The sequence below is a fragment of the Sarcophilus harrisii genome, chromosome 5 (assembly GCF_902635505.1).
Source record: "Sarcophilus harrisii chromosome 5, mSarHar1.11, whole genome shotgun sequence".
NCBI lineage: Eukaryota > Metazoa > Chordata > Mammalia > Dasyuromorphia > Dasyuridae > Sarcophilus > Sarcophilus harrisii.
In genome coordinates this window covers 224,347,067-224,367,834 of record NC_045430.1, presented here as the reverse complement: position 1 = coordinate 224,367,834, position 20,768 = coordinate 224,347,067, and the positions used below count along the sequence as shown (strand labels likewise).

Here is a 20,768-nt window from a genome sequence, read left to right as displayed (position 1 = left end):
GCAACCATTGGTGATTATTCACTGGGTAGGAGACATCTTCTCAGTAAAATAGGGACCAAAGTCTTTACACAGAGTGGGCAGGGGAGAGGAGGTGTACCAGAATTTGTAAGGATAAAGAGAGGTTTTAAAATAAGACAATGTGTGGAAATGCTACAAGTTAGAGACCAGTATGTGTGTGTGTGTGGGGGGGGGGGGGGTGTTTAAAGACTTATTAATCTGTGCTATTGTTCTCTTAAAAAAAAATCCTACAATTTTAATCTTTATCCCTTGTCTACAAAATTCTCATCTCCAGCTGGAAAAGCAGGCTACACCCACCAGCTGGTGCCTTCTAGCTGCTTCCTTGTGAGTTGGACAGTAGGGGGAGGTAGATCAGCAGTTTAGATTTACTTTCTCTCATCCCATACAAGTTCAGAATGAACAGATTTCTCCAGCTGCTCTGGAAATCTGCTTTTCAACTCAACCCTCTCTATCAATTTGCAAAGCTAATGATCTTCCCGTTAATTAACACTTTTGATTATCTTCTAAACTTCCTCCTCGTGGGGCATAGAGATTTACAGGATATGACAGGTCTAGAGTTCTAAAGGTCCCTGGTCCTTCCTGTCCTTCCAGAAAGCTTCTCTCCCCCTGCCCCCAGCCTCCCCCCAAGTAAACTAAGTACTTTACACTTCTTAGAACTTGGAAAAGGTTTGTATTGTTTTAGATTTGTATTGAATATATCAGATGAACATATTTACATGTGAAGAAATGCTTTCATGAGAGGGCGAACAAAACCTTTAAACAGAAATCATCTTTACATCAGTTGAATTGTGGAATGTGCTCTCCGGATTGTCAGGGAGGGATAAAATGAGAGCAGCTGATGGTAGGTTTCAGTCCAATAAAGAACTAGAAATCATTTGAGGGGCTGTTTTCTCTTTTTTAAATATTTTAAAAGTAAGTGCCATTTATGAAGTATAAACAGTGCTACATTTGCAGATGAGCTCCATCCATATAGCCCTTTATTTAATTATATAAATTGCATTTATTTTGGTTATGAATCTTTGTGACCCTTGAAGTTCTTAAAAGTCTATTCCCTATAGATGTATATGTATGTCTATATATATAGACATATTCTCTGTGTATATGCTACTAATCTTTCTCTATATGTTGTCATGTCTCTGCTGAGGAAAAGCCGACTTGTATGTTGGAGACATAGATAGTAAAGACCTTAGTGATCATTGAACTAACCCCCTCATTCTTCACAGTTCAGTGACATACCCAAGCTAACCCAGGGAATAGGTGCCGGACCCAGGATACAAATAAGGTCTCCTGACTTCAGCACTCTTTTCCTCATACCACACTGCTGCTTTCTGGACAGTGGATAATCCAGAGGACCTGACTTCCAATCCAGCCTCAGGCCATTAGGTCACTGATGCATATAAGTTCCTAAGAATCAAGCTAATCAAATTAAAATGATATTTGCTTGTTTACTAGGTTTAGCATCACCTACTGCCATAACTCCAGTAAGCTCCCCCTTTAGCAGTCGAATGAAGGGCACTACACCGATCTCCAAACCCCTTGAAGGTAAGGAACCAAAATTTGCTGATTTTTTTAAAAATGAAAATGCCAGCCAAAGAATATTTTCTTACCTGTGCCTTCTTCTTCCTTTCTCAGATATAGAAGCCAAACCCGATATGCAGTTAGAGTCGGATCTGAAGCTAGATAGGTTAGAATCATTTCTGGGGAGACTGAATAACAAAGGTGAGTAAAAGAGGTTCAGTGGGAAGCCCTTAGCTTTCACTCCCATATCTGTCCCCATCTGAGGTTTCAGGGGGTGCAAGTAAACTTCAGATCTAGCTGTGTGATCTTAAATAAGACATTTAACCTCTGCCTGCCTCGGTTTCCTCATCTGTTAAATAGGGGTAAAGATAGCATCTACCTCTCAGAATTGCTGTGAGGACCAAGTGAGATAATAATATCTTTATTATACTGTACTCTATAAATGCTAGTTATTGGTTTCATACATCCATTTTTTTCTTTATCTTAGGGGGAAAAAGTCTTTAAAATTTTAAACCAACAATATTTTGGTTCTTCTACGCTTTATCAACTCTACTTCCACTCTTGCCTTTTTAGTCGGTGGTATGCAAGAAACCATTCTCACTGTTACTGGAAAAACTGTGAAAGAGGTGATGAAACTGGATGACTATGAGACCTTTTCCAAATTTTACCGCAGCGTGGATTCTGTGCCTCTAGGAAGAGTGGAGTTGGATGAGGATTTTGATGCAATTTTTGATCCTTATGCTCCCAAGTGAGTTTCATTCTTTCTGTCTCTTCCTCCTCTTTATCCCTTCTTCACATTCTTGCCCCTTCCCCTGGATGAAGAATTTTAAATAACCATATCAAAAGATAATCTTTTAAGTAGAATAGGATCTTTTAGTAACATGGCTTTCTATTTCTTGGTATGTGATAATAGCATGGGCAAAACAAAACTACACGCCAAAAAAAAGCCTTATATTACCTAACTTAGGATAGCCAGGGAGAGTAGTCCCATTCCTTGGCACCAATCAACAGAAGAAGGGAGTTCTTTCTAATATTATTCACATAGTTGTGGGATCTTTGTTGTTTATTTTCAGATTGGGGTTGGGAATAAACAGTTTTCTGAAGGTATCTTCAGTTGATATATTGTATGCTGTGATTTCATCAGTGATAGGAACTCCCAGTATGGATATTCCCATTACCAATGCAGATCAGCAACTTGCCTATAACCTAAAGCCTCAGAACCAGGGATCTTGAGATTTTCTCAGGGTCACACAGTCAATATGGGTCTGAGGCAGGATATGATCAAAGCCTTTCTGACACTACCCATTTACCCACTAGTCTATGCTGTCTCTGTTTGTAGGAGAGGAAAAAAGTGGATTTCATGAAACCAGATTTAATCAAGTAATTAGAAATCCTTAAAGAATTCCTTATTCAGTTATGAGCTAGAGTCTTGTAGTTCCAGATCTAAAATAAATCTCAAGCTATCAGAACCCAGACTCCTAAGCATAAGAAGTAATATAATTCCCATGGAAGATAGAAGGATATTCATCCCAATTTGTTCAACAGTAACATGTCTGCTTCGTGAGATAGTATTTTCCTTTTCACCAGCTGTATTCAAGCAGAACATGAAGAACTAGTTATCAAGATTGACAGGGAAGGTTTTCCTACATTGGTTGGTAGCTTAGACTTATGATGCCATAATCCTACTACTTCATAAAATGGCTCCAGGAAAATAGCCAAATTGTAGGAATTATAAAAGAAAGATAGGAAGCAAAAGGGTAGACACATACCACTTGTAAAGCCATTAACCCTCAATAGATTGTTTTCCTGATTAAAAATTGAGGGTGATAGTAGTTTGCAAACAAAATAGCTCCATCTCCTCTGCTTCTTAGGCTGACATCTTCTGTGGCAGAGCACAAACGTGCTGTTAGACCTATGCGCAGGGTTCAGTCTTCAAGAAATCCCTTGAAAATGCTGGCAGCAAGAGAAGATATTCTTCAAGAATATACTGAACAGAGATTAAATGTTGCTTTCATGGAGTCAAAACGGATGAAAGTTGAAAAAAGTAAGTAGCTGACTGACATTGTTTAATTCAATGCGACAATCATTCCTTAAATTTCCATTTTTAAGGTACCCCATTACATGATGGAGTTACAGAAGTGGAAAAAAAATGGCACAATATGGCTCAAAACTGATGTACAGTTCATGATCTATTAGAAGGGGATATGAAAAATACACGAATCCATGTGGTATGAGGTAAAATGTGAAAGGAGCAAGTGAAGTAGAATAAGAAACTCAAGATGTAATAGGACATTTTGTCCTGGCCTGAGAGAATATACTTTAACAAGGAAATGATTGAGCACTTTAATTGACTGACCAAGTTTAATTAAAAGAAGAGGTTTCAGCAGCTAGGTGGCAAGAAGGTAGACTGAAAGTTAAGAGTAAGCAGGGAGTGGTACAATTTGGCCATAAAGCAAACCAGTAAGAGATAGGAGAATAGTAAGAGAGAAGTAAGAAGAAGTTCCACTTAGGTGGAACTAAGTAGTAGAGGGCCCTGAATATGGGGGTCAGGAATTAGGTAATGAGGGCCAAGGTTTTTCAAAAGAGTGATCATGGGTGGTACATTAGGAAAATGACGTTTGCAAGTCTATGAGTGCCGAACATAGATGGGATTGACTGGAGACCACTGAAGAATTTTTTTTATTAAATTGGCAATGAGAAAAGTTTAGGTACTGAATTATGGTACTTAGCAAAGGAAGGACAGAACAGAAAAGGCCAAAAGCAGAGGGAGTAGCCAGAGAAATGTGATTGTTTAGTGTTGTTACCATCATGAGATGAAAGAGGATGAAGAAAGAGAAAAAAAAAATGCTATTATATATACCAATAAAGCAGCCAAAGATGTTTGAATATGAGAATTGTTTGAATAGAATAGTGGATCTGAAAGTAAGATTTTGAAGAATTAAAGAAGATGGTGATGAATTCAAAGTAGTGTCAATTACTATTTATAGTGACAGGATCTCAAGGGAAGGAATTTTTAGGATAAAAGAGAAAAGCACTTGCTGCAAAGCAGAAAATAAGTAGCGAGGGAGAAATAGGTGAGACAGAAGGGAAATGAACATTGGGTAGAAACAGTCAGAAAAGACTGAAGGGGGTGCAATTGAACACATAAGTGGGGAAGCTAACTTTTAGCAAGGAGGAGGGCCTCTTTAGACAAAAATGCAACTTCTGCTTCTTTTTGAGAAACAGGTTATTGTAGTTAATAGTCTTAGTTATTTGATAAATGGAGTAAAAGGATTTTTCTTATATAGAATACAATTGTCATCTATTGACCATCTGGGAATAGAAGGATAATATGGGTTACCTTTTCTTATATAGAATACAGTTTTTCATCTATTGGCCATCTGAACATATGCATAGCCTTTTCTTAGCATTGTTATGATTAGGAGTTTGCATTCTGTAAGTACATATTAACTGATAATAGGGCAAGGATGAAATAGGTATAAACTTGCCAAGGGAGCAAGGAAGGGAAACCAGCTTGGAACTTAAATTTGCCACCAAAAAAAAATCATAAAACAACCAACTATTTACTATATGCAAGGTACTCTGGTAGGTGTGCTAAGACTTGCTAAGAAATGATTCCTGATTATAAATAGATTGCATTCAGGGAGATAAAAGAGATAGGCATGAAAATACATTATTTCCTTTCTCGAATCAGTACAAAAGTAATTGACATAAGAAATATTTGAAAAAAAAGAAATATTTGGCTTCAGAATTTAGAAGATTGTTCCTAGCTATAATGCTCAGTAAGGTGGGACTTGAGCTAGTTCTTAAAGGTTAGAGAAAGTTTGTTGGGTGGGGTGTGGGATGGGCAGTCCAGGTGGAGAGAATGAGGGGACCACATCCCATCATGCCTGTGTTCTCGATGTATATGTATTTTTCTGAAGCTCACATGCCTGGTTTTATGAAGCTTTTCATAGAATAAATTATTAGGAGAAAGAGCTGAGATTTCTCTTTAAACTGCATAGAAAGCCAATTTCAAAACTGCTTGTGCTATAGATTGTTTGCCAAGTACTACTATATTCCCTCAATTTTAGACATGAATCCCAGGGAAGTATTTTTCTGAATTACACATTGGAAAAGTCATTCTCAATGATGCTGAGTTGGGAAATCAAGGCGTTCTTGGCACCCATTCTGTACATTAAGGGAAAAAAAAAAAAGATTAAAATAAGCCCTTGCTCTGTGATATCTGGCATGTAAATGTGTTGGTTTCCACTAGAAAATTCAGCATCTTATAAACTAAAATTTCGGGTCTGATTACAAAGGACCTCAAAAGGTAAATCATTCTATTCTTTTGCCTCTGGGAAAGAGCACAAGTAAACTGTCCGATACAATTCCTATTAAAAAAGCCTTCCAGTGAAAAAGATTCAACAGCTTTCCTGTAGATGTTGTTCCAACATCTAAAAGCCATTAGCAATGGTTATGACAGCTTTCAGGGAAATTGGAGCAGATTAGTTTTAGCCCCTCTCCACTTTATGTTGTAGTGATTGGCCAATAACGGCACTCGATTTTGACCGTACACGGTGAAGTGTTATGCTTGTCAACCAGCAGCATAGGCTTTCATAACCTTATTTAGTTCTTAACTTAATAGTCGAACATCAGAATAGAGAGTCCATCAGATGGAGATGGCAGCTTTTCAGAGACAACACTCAAAGAAAAAGGCAGTGACTTAAATGGGAACCATTTCTAAATGTTAACTTGATTTTAAAATGTAAATGGCCCCGTCCCCACCTACCCACCACCAACCTTGCTTCATTTTGTCCTCTTTAATGTTCCACCTCCAGTGTCTGCCAACTCAAATTTCTCAGAAGTGGCCCTCGCTGGTTTAGCTAGTAAAGAAAATTTCAGCAGCGTCAATCTACGGAGTGTCAACCTAACAGAGCAAAACTCCAACAATAGTGCTGTGCCCTACAAGAAACTTATGTTGCTACAAATTAAAGGTAGGTGGACCTAGGTATCTATGGTGAGCCTGGAAAGATAATTGTATTGTCAGTCTTCCTACGTATTACAAATCTTTGCCTGCCCTCAGGAAGTTACTTCTCATCTGTAACAAGGCAGGAGCTGTCATCCAGGTCAGCAAATATTGATTGAATTTCCAGGGAGATTTAGATGGCTCTTCTCTTCAAATGGCTGTTCTAGTATCTGGAGAAAGGCACAGCAAGGGGATAGGAAGTATTAGTCATTATAGTAAAATGGCAGAATAGGGAAAGGAAGGACCAAAGTATTCTACTATCAATAGCAAAGAAAACGTTGGTAGTTGCTGTGGAATCTGAGGTGTACCTTAAGGGTATTTCTGTCAGTAGGATTGTAATCTTTAAAGTCTTCTTAGAGTATTATTTGAAGAAGTAGGGAAATCATGGGGAAAAAATACTCTCTGTTGAAGAACATCATACCTAATATAAAGTAAAATACTTTGCATATTTGTTTATCCAATGCCTCACAAAGATTTGTCTGGGGGTTTTTTCCCCCCAGTTGGACACAGGGTAAAAATAAGTTAATGTCTAACATTTCTATAAGATTTCAAGGTTTCCAAAGGGGTCTAGAATGGTTATGTCATGAAGTAGCTGATGCTGTGGATGGAGGGACTCACTTAGAGTCTGAATTATCCCCATGATTCTTGGTAGCTATGTGACTCCAGACAAGTCACCTTTCGGTTTATAAAATGAGGATGAGACAATCCTTTGTCTCCTAGGATTGTTATGAGAATCAAATGAGATTGCACATGAAGCACTTTGTAAAACTTAAACTGGGACATCAATATTACATCTTTATTTGTTTCTCCAAATAATCATGTAAGATAGGTGCTAGTATTAATCCCATTTTATAGATAAGGAAATTTAGATGGAAAGGGATATGCAACTTGCCCAGGATACTTGAAAGTATCTTTAGAGTGTGAAAATTCAAATTCAGATCTTCTTGGCCCCAAGTCCAGGCCTCTTTCCACCAAATCATCTCCTATAATCTGTAGAGAGAGCATTTTGCAAACCACAAAGCATGAAATTTTAGCTACTAGAAATAGGCAGTTAGCTATCACCTTTATTAAATATGATAGATTTTATATATTTGTGATAAATGATAAATATGACATAATATATGTGATAAATATATTATACTCTATTATTATTGTTGTTATCTATAATGGTTCTGTTTTCTTCCCAATTACCATCACCTTGGTTTGCCTAACTGACATGATGACAGCCCTTGATAGGGGACTTTTGTTCCTGAGTTCCTGCTCCTAAAATTATTAGCATAATTTTTACTATTTTTAAAATTAAGATTTGATCATTTTTAATCAAACAAGTATTTATTTAAAATCTATTGTATACAAGATATTTGGGATTAGAAGAAAAATCTCAACAGTCCTTCCTCTTGAGGATATTACAAAGTAAAAAGAGGGGTAAAACATCCATTCACTATAACTTTAAGCAGTTACTCACATAACCATAAATCAAGGCAAAATTAAAAAGAAGAAGTTCAAGGTGCTTTGAGAAATTTGAGAAGGGAACAGTTCTATTGCTGATTAAGGAGCTGGGCTTCCTGGAGAAGGCAGCTCCTGACTCTTGCCAAAACACTAACTGTGCTCAGGAAGTGAGATTTGAAATTACTTTCTTGCTGAAGTTGATACTTTAGTAGCACTTCCTGAGAAACTTCACAATTGAGAGGAATGTGGGATTCTATGTTCAGTGCATCTCAGACCCCTCCTTCTTAAAACAATTCTCTTAACTGCTGATAGTATATGCTACATTGTCCCTGAAAGAAAAGAGACTTTGTGCTTGTTTTCTTGAGGGAAAGGTGGTGATGGAGGGGCAACTAAAAGAATTGCAAAAGAAAGGAAGCAAAAACCTTAACGGAGAAGACAGTCGGAGGCTTTCTCTGCCAGACTGGTACCTCCATTGAAAATGGCACTGTCCCATAAATGATGTTCCTGTCATGTTCCAGAAGAGAAATGCTGATATTCATAAAAATGAGCATATGATAGAGTAGGCGCAGGTGAACATAATGTAGTGTAACTGCAATTCTACCTTGCTGCCATTTTAATATAATCATGTTTCCACTCCTCTAGTGGAGAGTGGGGGGAGGCAATGACTAATGGGCAATGAAAAAACTAAGAATGTTTATAATCAGGAATGCTTTCGTTGCAAAGATATATTGTTTTATGAAGGCACAGTGAACTTTGAATTCATGTTTAGGAAGAAGAAACGTGCAGACAAGATTAGTGGAGCCACGAGCTTCCTCGTTGAATGGCGGCGATTGCTTTCTCCTGTTAACTCCCCATTATTGCTTCTTGTGGGTAGGAGAATTTGCAAATGTCATCGAGAAAGCTAAGGTTAGTATCCTAACAAAGCATCTCTTTTATATAGGTAGAATTGTCTGGCCCTTGTAGGATCATGAGAATGCTTCCAGGATACAAAGTGGCCCATTAAGTCAGAAAAGGCTTGATAAGTTCTGTTTCCCTGAACCCTTTCCATGAGGCATGAAAGCTGGAATGTTATAAGATAAATAGGACATCCTCCAAAAAATGTTCCACATTCATGCCAAAGGTAGGATTCTGAATTGTAGGGTTTCCTCTTTACTGCAGTGTAAAAGAGAAATACGCATGTCTATCAATCCAAAGAATTGGGACACCTGGTACTTCTCCCCCCACCCCTCCAGTTTTTGTTGTATTGAGTGAAAATAGCTTTAAATGACCAACATTCTTAGGGCCTCTCTGCTCTCAAGATTGCCCTTTCACACGCTCGCCTTTGGTCTGATCTCAGTGTGTACAATTACCCATAGGAATGACCTATTCTATCAGGATAATTATGTTAATCTCTTAGGCATCAGAGCTTGCAACTCTAATTCAGACGAGGAGAGAACTCGGCTGTAGAGCTACTTATATTCAGACCATAGAAGAAGGAATAAATACGCATACCCATGCAGCAAAAGACTTCTGGAAACTCCTGGGTGGCCAGACAAGTTACCAGTGTAAGTGTTAATTCTATTTTAGACTCTAACCAGACTGGAATCCCTTCTCTCCTCCTCCCCCTTCTGCCACCCAGTAATCCTCCCAAACTTCTCTTTGAAATAACTCTTATTTGAAATTTACCATTCAATGATGTGTTCTCCTTCTAAAGCTGCCGGAAATCCAGAAGAAGATGAATTGTATGAAACTGCCATCACAGAAACTAATTGTGTTTATCGCTTAGTGGAAGATAAACTTGTTCCTGATGACTACTACTGGGGCAAAATACCAAAATGTTCTCTTCTGCAGCCAAAAGAGGTACAGGGAGTAATACCGGGCCATCTGTATAGGCCAGATCAGCAGCTTGTAAAATGATGTTTAAACTTCTTACAGAATTGTTTTCCTCTGGATTCTAACAACCAATGCAGAGGAAACCAAGAATATTATTTTGCAGGGAAGTAGAAGAGAAATTGTTTTCCTTTTCTGACTCAGCTAAGACTTAATTATGTGTCAGCTTAGCTCCTTGTTTTAGCTATCAGCTTATATAATATTTTCTAAAGTATATTTTATTCAATAGAAAATGGCAGAAAACATATCATGTGCATATATACACACATACATATACATGCACTAAATATATACACAAATACATCTTATTAACATATATTTTATTATATATATTTATTTTTATATGTATGTATTTATTGGGGAGGTAGCAGCCACACTGATCATTCATCAGTGTAGAAAATTTAATATTGAAACAGTGTCCACTGATGCACGTGGCATAGTACATAGAGTGTTGTGCTTGGAATGAGGAAGACCTTGAATTCTGTTTTACTAGCTTAGCTGTGTGACCCTGGGCAAGTTAATTTAACCTATTTCTGCTTCAGTTTCCTTGATTTTAAAATGGTGTTAATGACAGCAGTTGTGCCATAAGGTTGCTATGAGGATCAACATGTGGGATAACATATGGAATGCCTTTTATAAACCTTCAAGTGCTATATAAGGCTAACTATTTGTAACTTCTAATCTCACACTGTTGCCTGGGGCAACAGTTTAAATGATCTGCCCATGATCATACAGCTGATCCCAGTCAGGGACACATCTTGAATCAAGTTCTTCCTGATTTCAGGGTCAGCTTTCAATGTACTGTGACCTAGTGCCTCTCCTGTTTATACACATATATGTGAATATATGTATATGTGCAGGTGTGTGTATGTGTGTGACCAATTGATTTATCAACTTTCCTCTTTTTTTCCCCTTCATATCAACAGATATCTATTAGAGAATACACAGTCCCTTCCCTCAAAAACCTTAAATATAGTGAAGGAATACAGAAGTTAGATAAGTTAAGAGCTAAGAAACAAGATAAGTCAGTTAATATGGGGAGGATGTAGCAAGCTCCCAATTAATGCAAATAATGAATCCTATGAAGTGGTCATATTATTCAGAATCACACTGCATATTTCCACTGGACCAGAATGAATGACCATATTTTGCAAAAATTATGATTTCCAATAGTACAAATCCAAATGCATGCAATCACTTCATGGGATTCATTATTCACACTAATTGGGACCTGATTATACAGATACCTTAAGGAGTTAAAGAACGGAATACTCAGGGTGATTTATAGTAGTCAGGAATAGTGTCCAAGAGGAAATGTAGCTTGAACAGAGTATGATAAAGGGCAAAGTTTAGACTGTTAAAAATGAAAGAGGGTATGTAATGTCAGAAGAGAAAAGAGCTTATAGGATGAGTCTGTAGAACAGAGATGTCAATTCACATGTTATTTCTTTCATTCATTCACTCACTTATACATTATTCATTCATCAAACTAACACTTCTACTAAATCCAAAGATAAATTAAGATCTGGTTCCTGACCTATCTAGTAGGAAAAAAGAATAATACAAATAAACTGATAAAAAGTAAAAATACATATGCATCCATCAGCATGATGCAACAAAGTGAAGTCAAATAGGGGTTGAAAAAAGAGAAGATGACTTGTAAATGTGGGAGGAGAGAGTAAAGGGATGAGTCAGAAGAAAACATAGGGTGCATTGGAGGGAATAAGCTTAGCCCCACAACAACAGCTCTCAGTAGTTAGGGTTTTGTTTAGACTGTTCATCCAGACTATGTCTCATTACACAATGAAAATGATTGGTTTAGCTCTGAATGAGTGAGTCCTCTGAAGGGGTCAACAGAATCTTCTGTTTCATTTTCACAGGTCTTAGTATTTGATTTTGGCAGTGAAGTTTATGTATGGCATGGAAAGGAAGTCACATTAGCACAGAGAAAAATAGCATTCCAATTGGCAAAACACTTGTGGAATGGAACCTTCGACTATGCCAATTGTGACATAAATCCTTTAGATCCTGGAGAGTGCAATCCTCGTATACCCAGGTACTGTGGCAGCATGGTGACTTGGCTATAGAGGGGCATGCAGTCATGAGTGGGTTCCATTTTTCTGCATCAATCCCTTCCCACAATTGGTCAGGAGGTGGTATGCAAATCACAGCCTGATCACTATGCGGCAGCATTGTTTTGAGATTTTAAAAACTAACACTGTTTTCAGGCAATCATTTCTCATTGTTTTCTGGAAGATGTTTAATGACCTCTTTTCAGTCTGTTGAAATGAACCAGCCTTTCCCACCTGCAGCTTTCCAGATGTCAAGAAGGCCGGGGAATAGTACTGGTTAAACACATCTGATAAGAAAATGTTCCAGCATCTGGGATTCAGTGACTGTGACTTCTTTATCTGAAGTACAAGCTACTCTAAGTCAAGATTCTCTCTAATTCCTTTTAAAAAATCTTTATGCATATTTTTTTATTCACATGAGATGATCATCGACATTTTCTACTGTGTTCTCCTCCTCCCCTCTCCTTCAAAGTCACCCTTGATAACAGAATAAAAAGGAAAGAGAGAGGAGAGAGTTTAACAATATTCTTTCTGCCTTCAAAGCTAGAGAGCTGGCCTGTTCGTATACTTAAGATTCAGTGTAACCAAGTGACCTTCTGACCATGAGTTATTTTGGTTTTACAGTAGTACCATTTTCTGTCTTGGTGAACACTGGACAGTAGAAAGCCATTTGGATGAGCCGATCTGCCCCAGCCTGCAGCTACAAAGCCCTCAGCTTAGTGAGCAAGGAAATTCCTTTAACACTGCCAGCCACAGTCTTTGCCTGATTCTTATAATGGGATGGACTGTCGGTCACTGACTATTCCACACTACTACATACTCTGTAGTATTTTCTAACTTTGCTTCATTTGTACCTTGAGTTGTACACATGATTCCCACACCACGTTGAGCCTTTTGCTCTCAGACTTCCAATTGCATTCTCTTACTTTGCTTCTGTTGCCTCTATAGAATTCTAGCTCTGATCTCAGAACAATTTATCTCAACACATCATTTTAATTAAAGTATTATAATTTAAAAGTAAATTTCCTCTTAAACATATTCTTTTTAATTTATCTCAAGATATTACTTTCATATCACTCTTTCCCCCCAAGTTTATTTACTCCTCATGGTGCTAATTTATACCATCTTAAAGGGAAAAAACAAAGTTTTTTAGAACCATAAAATTTTGGTGCAGGAGGAGGAAAAATATTATTGTTGATCTAATCCAACTTCTTATTTTAGATGAGAACACTGAGAACCAGAGAATGGGTACAATTTTCTCACGATAATACAGATAGATAGCTGGGACCACCTTTTAGGTCTCTGATTTCTCTGGGTTCCTCTAATGTCTTTCATCTATATTTTTGATCTTTAAAAAAAAATAAGACTTGCATGTGGTATAAGCAAGTAAATCAAGTAAAGTATATTTTTATTTTCAGTATACATATCTGTCCCATTTGCTGTCCAGATTGTGTTAAAGAGGAAATTGTCTTCTAAAGTTAGTCAAGTTAGTCAAGGATTTTACATCTTTAGCAGCTGAAATGTACTCTTAAATTTGGCACCTAGAGAAGTATGTGTGAAGATGCACATGTGTCCATATGTAATGAATTGAGACTGCAAGAGATTGAGGTTTTCCCCCTAAGAGATATTATTTAAAATGTTAAATTTTTGTTTGTTTTGAATTCTCTATGAAAACCTGAAGAAAATTGCCATAGGACTGGACACTTATGATTTCCACCAATGGCATTTGCATCACAGCTCTGTAGAGGACTGAGAAGTGCTAGCTAAGTTCCAAAGAGCGTGGAGCAGCAGGTGATGCCACTTAAGTATTTTAGTGAGCCTAAATTGGGAGCACAAAAGAAACTGGCTCTTGTAGATGCTTCCTGCCTTTCAGATACTTACAGCCTCACTGGAGAAAGACAATGTACACCTGGAGAAAAAAAATAGAGCATAATCTAGAACTGAAAATGATCAGTAAGCTCAAAATTAAATAGGATTGAGAGGAGAATTAACTAAAATACCACGTGGAGAACTTTGAAGGACTTTCAGTGGCCAGCATTGCTCCTTGGGTTTTACCCACCAGAATTCTCCTGGTGGAATCATATGGCTAGAAATCATAGAAAACCTCACTCCTAGAGAAGTAAATCTCAGTTTTTCCAAAGGGCAATGGAAGCTGCAGAATGAGACTATTGCTAATAGACTCATGAAAAATGGCTTTCAAAAAGCACATTATCAAGGACAGTAAGACTGAAAAAGGAAAAATAGCCAGTGCTACTCGCTTGAATGCCACACTGGAATCCACGGAATACAGGTTAAAATCTAGTGGTTTTAATACTTTAATAATTTTAAGCTACTAAAGCCTAAAATTATGATAAGACTTTCAGAGACCCCCTGTAAGAGATCCAGGTATCAGCTTCCACTATGTTAGGGGGATTCTCCATAGTGAAAAGTAACAGATGAACCTCATTCAAGAAGTTATAAACTGACTTTTACCTGCATTAAGAGAGAATAAGATTATACAGATCCATCAGTGTATAACCAATAAGTGCTGTGCCTTATGTTTGCCAATATAATTTCCATTTTTGCTATGTAAACTAAGAAGAAACTTTTAGGGACCCTACTCTTTGCATAGGAGGAGTCAGATGACTCCTCTTAACTTTATTTTAAAGAAAAAACTAAATTTGTCTGTGAATCAAGTGACTTCATGTTCCCCAGTCTCCATTTCCATAGGTCATTTCAGAAGGGTTCATGAAGCAATTTTTCCATCGCAACACATTACTCACCATTCTATTTTTGCTGCTTATTTTTGTGCTATCACCCCAACAATAAGATGATAAATTGTGACAGATGTATCTGCAACTTTCCTTATTTATACACTGTTATCTGATTCCTATAACTGTGATCCATGCATCACATTGAGACCTAATTTAAATGTATAGACTATGATTTTATTCCCCCCAAGATTAAAATTTGGATTACAAAATAAATGATGGTTTATATATCCTAAAGTGATGAACCTATGGGTAAAAGTCATTTGGAGTATTAAAGAAGTAGGCTCCTTCAGTATAAACTGTGTTTATAATTACAAATAAAATTAACCTTGAATTTTTCCGTTACACATATCATTTTTAGGATGGACTTTTAGAAATTATTTAATAAAAATCTTTCATTTGATGAATGAGGAAACTAAGAAGAAAACTTAAGTGACTTGCTCCAAGTTACAGATCTAACTATTGGCAAGTTTGAGACTGAAACCCAGATTTCTTTCCTTGTAATGGGTCATTCTACCATACCATGTGATTTCTTCCCTGCTTCAAGTGCAGAACTTTGAGAAATAAATATTAAGAAACAACTTTGCCACTTTTTTTTAAAAAAGTGAGCCAATCTAACAAGTCTGCAGAACATCTTAAATTTGAAGGACATTACTACAATGAAAAAATAGCCCTTCTGGCATTCTTGTTTTTGCCCACACACATGAGTTATGGTTCCTTCTGAAGACTTCTTTTCCCAGGTAACTTGATGTGTGTCGACTTGTCTCCTCCATTCACTAAGAATGTGAAAATTAGGTTTGGAAACAAATGGAAACTGATCATGCCATATCACAGTAGCGACACAAGCCATCTCAAACAGACCATCAGAATCAGTGATGTCCCCTTAAGTCCTCTCCAGAAGCCCCTTATTATGTTCTGGGATTGGTTTCTGTTTTTCTTTTTTTTTTTTTTTAATAGTTTATTTTTAATATTGAGTTCCAAATTCTCTCCCTCTTTCCACTCCCTTCCCCATCCATCAAGAAAGCAAGCAATATGATATTAGTTATACTTGTGAGATAGTGAAAATTAGAGACTCCAGGTTTTCAAAGGAAAAATTTCAAAGGAATTCCAAAGAAAAATAAGATCTGATAAACCTTATCAAGCTGGAAAGTCTCGAGAATATGGGCTTATGAGATATTATTTAAAATGTTAAATTTTAACCTGCTTTGAGAAGGCCAGCCTAGCTAAGGGAAGAGAACTCCTCACCAGAAGCCTGGTCACCAGGTTATTGATATCTAAGGGAATTCATGCAACCATCTACCAAGATGAGAGATTAAGATCTGACTCAGTGGATAAAATCCCAGCTCTTTTGAAGAATTGAAGACAGGCAGGTGTCACTTTTTGCCTTAAGCAAAGACCTGGCTTTAAGAATTAGAAATATGGAGGCAGCTAGGTAGCTCAGTGGATAGAGCACTCAGGAGGACCTGAGTTCAAATGTGATCTCAGTCACTTAACACTTCCTAGCTGTGTGACCCTGGGCAAGTCACTTAAACCCAATTGCCTCAGCCAAAAAAAAAAAAAAAAAAGAATTAGAAATATCTATAATTGACTTTCTAATTTTTTAAAGCCAGGTCATTGATTTTGCCATGAAAATCACCCAGTGTGCACATTATCACATCATATATTTCAGTCCTTTATCTACATTCTTGCTCTAATGTGGGAGAATCAGACTGGGAAAATTACTACTTTCAAGAGAGAGTTAGTGCTTATTTTCCCAGCCTGACTCTTTCCCATGTTAAGGTAAGAAAGTAAAGAAAAACAAATTTTTAAATGCCAAGAAAGCTATAATTGCCCAAATTCACTTCCATCTTTTTTTTTCTTCTTAGTTTTAACTCTCTATTCTTATTGTTTAAATTGCCTTTCTTGTGACCTTTAAAATTAATATTTTAATCCTTAAAAGTCCATTTTGTAAAATGTGAAACAGTGCATTAGAGCTGCAAGGAAAGACTTTAGAGTCTTAAGTACATTGGAGAATCACTAAAGTATAATATGATAGAAAATGGAATTTATTATAAACTGGATCTATTTTTAGGTTATAACCAAAGGGCCCCCTTCCTGGAAAAGACATCTGCCTTTCATGTAGTCACTGTTCTATAGAAACTCAAAAGTTAAACATGGTAGCTTAGCAAATTCTTATTTTGTAGAATAGGGTCTTGAAAATATACACTTAGAATGTTGTTTATATATGGGTATGACTGCTTTTATTATCCAGATGTGGGATTATTGGTATAAAGATTTCTTTAATCTGTATTTTAAGTGAATATTCTCTTTCTCCCTCTTTCCCTCCTCTCTTCCTCCCTCTCCTCTCTCCCTTCCTCCCTCTCTCTCGCTCCCTCCTTTCCTCCCTCTCTTTCTTTCTCTCTCTCTTCCTCCCTCTTTCTTTCTTCCTCCCTCCTTCCCTCCCTCCCTTTCTCCCTCTCTTCCTCTTTCCCTCCTCCCATACCATCATTTTTTGTCTTCCTTACACAGAAAAGGACAAGGGCGACCTGATTGGGCAATATTTGGGAGACTTACTGAGCACAATGAGACTATTCTCTTCAAAGAAAAATTTCTTGATTGGACTGAAATGAAGAAGCCTTGTGAAAAGAACTCAAGTGAACTCACCCCACAGAAGGTATTCCATTTGTCCTCACTTGGCATTGCGGAAGGGAGGGCACTGAAGCTGAAAATGTTCCTTCTCAGACCATCCTTGTAGAACTGCAGAACAGCTCCTAATTATGTACATATTCTAGGAGATGAAATCTGTTTCCTTGCTGGGCTCTCTCAGCTTATAATGAGAAAACTGCTTCAGGAGCTTTATCTCTTTGCACTTTAGTAGTTGGATGCATCTCCAGGCTTTCCCTCATTAAAGACCAAGGTAGCACAACAGATATATTAGAATGAAGTATGAAAATGTCTTCAGACACTGGCATAAGAATAGGTGAAATGGTATTGAGTGTGACTTTCTGTAGAAATGTGGACAAAGGAAAGTAAATGTCTCTGCTCTTGCAGGAAGAGCCAAGGTCTGAGGTTAAGGCTTACGATATCATGCTGATGGTCCCCGTGCCCCAAGTGACCGTCGGCACCATCTTGGATGGAGTCAACGTCGGCCGTGGCTATGGGTTTATCGAAGGAGATGACAGGAGGCAGTTCGAGATTGCCAGTGTTTCTGTGGACGTCTGGCACATCTTGGAATTTGACTACAGTAGGCTCCCCAAACAGAGCATCGGGCAGTTCCACGAGGGAGATACGTATGTGGTGAAGTGGAAGTACATGGTGAGCACTGCAGGTTAGTGAATTGTCCCATCTTGTTCAAGTCCCCTCACTCTAACACGGATGTTGAAAATAGCACCTTTGGGTGTGAAATTTCTGATTTGTGTGATATCCTATCCCAAACTGGATAGATCCTGGGTAACAATCCTACCATTTGTGTAGAGAGCCATTCCCTCACCTCTTAAAAGCAGAGAAGGTGAAATTTCCAGCAGTTTGGCAGAGCCAAAGATCTTATTCCAAAGCCCCTCTTGAAGCAGAATTCAGCTTGTGTATTTGGCTCTCCTCTTGTTTCTGTTTAACACTGGATTTCTGTATGTGGTTTAAATTATGTATCATTGAATTTTATTTTGTGGCTACATGTTTGTTACTAGAAAGATTTTAGAGCATAATGAGATAAATCAAACTCAAGTCATTTTAAATTGAAACTATATTGTGAGCAAGGTAACATGGCAGATGAAGAAGACTACAGGAGGATGGGAAAGCAAGCATGGGATTTGGTTCTGGGTTCAAGTCCTAACTTACTACTTCCTACCTGTGTGATCACTTACTCAGGTTCTCCATCTATAAAGCAGAAACAGTATTTTCATTATCTCACTTTCAGAATTGTAAGGAACAAATGAAATAATATGTGTGAAAGAAAAACCTAGGGATAAATACATGCTTATATGGCGTGTTTTTATAAACATGTGTGTATATGTATATATACATATATGTATGTACATGCACTACACACATTTCTATATATATAGATATGCATAATGATAACTTCTAGTTTGTTTTATTGTTGTTATTATAAAAAGGATAATAGTGCTATTTTCCTTTCTCAGGATGAGATATAATATCAACATTTTGTTGCTTTGCTAAATAGTTATTTTTATAATAAAATAATAAACATAAATAATAACAATAAAAATTGCTGCCAATTATTAGCAAGTTGAAGTTCACAAAATGTTTCATGTATATTATCTAAGTTGAATCTCACAATAACCCCATGAGGTATAAATTCTATAGATATTATCCCCATTTTACCGCTAAAGAAGCTGAGGCTCAGTGTTAAGTAACTTGCTCATGGCCATCAGAAGCAATTATTTGAAACTTTTGTCATCTTTCCCCATTTTATTTCTTTCATTTAATGGAAACATGTATTGAATGCCTCCTGGGGTAGATACTAGAAGAAACACAAAGTTGATTTGAGACATGGTCCTTGCCCTGGTGCTTGCAATCTAGTTAAAGAATGAGACACTACCTCTCATAGCCATAATATGTAATAGCTCAGGATGTGTGCATCAAAGAAGTGTGAAACAAATTGCTATGGAAGGACTAAGGTTATGGACTGGGGTGGAATGGCAGAAGGAATGATGAAGAAAGGCTTCATGGAAGAGGTGGAAGTTGAGTTGAACTGAGTAGGAATTAAACAGACAGAGGACATTCCAGATTTAGGAAAAGTAAGAGGAAAAAATATAGACACGCAGGGACAGTATGGGACATATTCTTAGGGCAAAGAAAAGTCAGATCTGGTTGTAGTGTAGAATGAATGGAAGAGCATAATAGGAAATATGGTTGGAAGTATAAGGTGGTATCTAATTGTGGATGACCTCAGAGCCTTGGAAAGTGAAGAAAGAACCAACAGAGACATAAGAGAAACAGCTGGGTCAGAGTCCCATTGTGGAAGAAACATGGGAGCCAAATTAGGAGGGAGTATTCAGAAGCAAGGGATGGATAAACAGTGTCAAATATTTCTGAGGTGTTCAGAAGGATGAGGACCAGTGTGTGTGGCCTTCAGGGCTGGCTCATGGGTTACCTCCAAAGAACAACCTAAATAGTGGGGGGCAACAAAACCAGCAAGTGACTTTCTGAGGAAAGAATGATTGGTGAAGGGGCAATCCCAAGTGTCAACAGCTTTTACAAGAAGTTCAATAAAGAAGAAAAAATGAGAAATAGAAAATTAGCATCTGAATGGAGTAAAAAGATAAAGACGGAACTTTTTTAAAGCATTGGAGAGACTTGAAGGGAAAAAGGGAATCAGTGTCAGCATTTATCAAGTACCTACTGTTTGCCAATGTTAAATGCTTTATACCTTGAGAACATTTCCAGGTAGAAAAGAAGAAGTCAACAGAAAAAAAGAAGTTGAGGTTATGTAAAAATTACAACAGCAAGGATTAGAAGGAGGTAACAGAGGATTAGATCTTACAGTACAACTAAAAGTGAGTTAGCCTTAGAAAGCTACCTAAAAGGTATAGAGATACCCCTTTCTGAGGAAGAAGGAGAGGAGGAGAGAATGGCTGCTGCTGCTAAAAATCTCAGAGCCAGAGAGTTGCCAGAGGTTGTGTCCGCTTGCCTGAAGGTGATTGCAGGGCATCCAAGAAGGTCCAGATGAAGTTACAAATGTAATTTATTTATCTCGCCCAGACCTGTCATTTCATCATTGTAGGGAGGTTCCCAGTGAGGAAGAAAATATCTTCTACCAATCCATATGTGCAGCTGATCTTTAACTTATAGTCTTAGAGATTTGAGGGAACTGAGAAGATGAGTGACCAGTTGCTCAGCCAGTGATGTCAATGGTAGCAGGTGAACCCAGCTCATCTTAACTTGGAGCTCAGTTCACCATCCACTGTGCTGTGACATAAATTCATGGTGGTTAAAATTTGCTTGAATTCATGCCTTTTTCTAGCAGTAAGGATGATGGCAGGGATTGGGATAGAGAGAGGGGAAGACTTGAGGTCCAGGGGTCAGAAAAAGTTGGGATAAGGGCCTGGAAATGTGTAGATAATAATAACAAAATACAGAGGGTGA

The 20,768-nt window shown here is 37.6% G+C and overlaps 1 protein-coding gene across 22 annotated transcripts in view; it reads left to right on the top strand.

The window, feature by feature from the left end:
* The window catches only part of SVIL (supervillin), a 254,897-nt gene that overhangs the window by 211,796 nt on the left and 22,333 nt on the right, over nt 1–20,768 (top strand). For all 22 annotated transcript variants that reach the window (XM_031939775.1, XM_031939772.1, XM_031939768.1 and 19 more), the window contains 11 exons: nt 1,471–1,560; nt 1,651–1,737; nt 2,110–2,284; nt 3,408–3,580; nt 6,357–6,512; nt 8,763–8,899; nt 9,390–9,537; nt 9,687–9,832; nt 11,743–11,918; nt 17,193–17,337; nt 17,715–17,991. In XM_031939775.1, the coding sequence (XP_031795635.1) occupies nt 1,471–1,560; nt 1,651–1,737; nt 2,110–2,284; nt 3,408–3,580; nt 6,357–6,512; nt 8,763–8,899; nt 9,390–9,537; nt 9,687–9,832; nt 11,743–11,918; nt 17,193–17,337; nt 17,715–17,991 (1,710 nt within the window). The remainder of the gene's footprint in view (nt 1–1,470; nt 1,561–1,650; nt 1,738–2,109; nt 2,285–3,407; nt 3,581–6,356; nt 6,513–8,762; nt 8,900–9,389; nt 9,538–9,686; nt 9,833–11,742; nt 11,919–17,192; nt 17,338–17,714; nt 17,992–20,768) is intronic.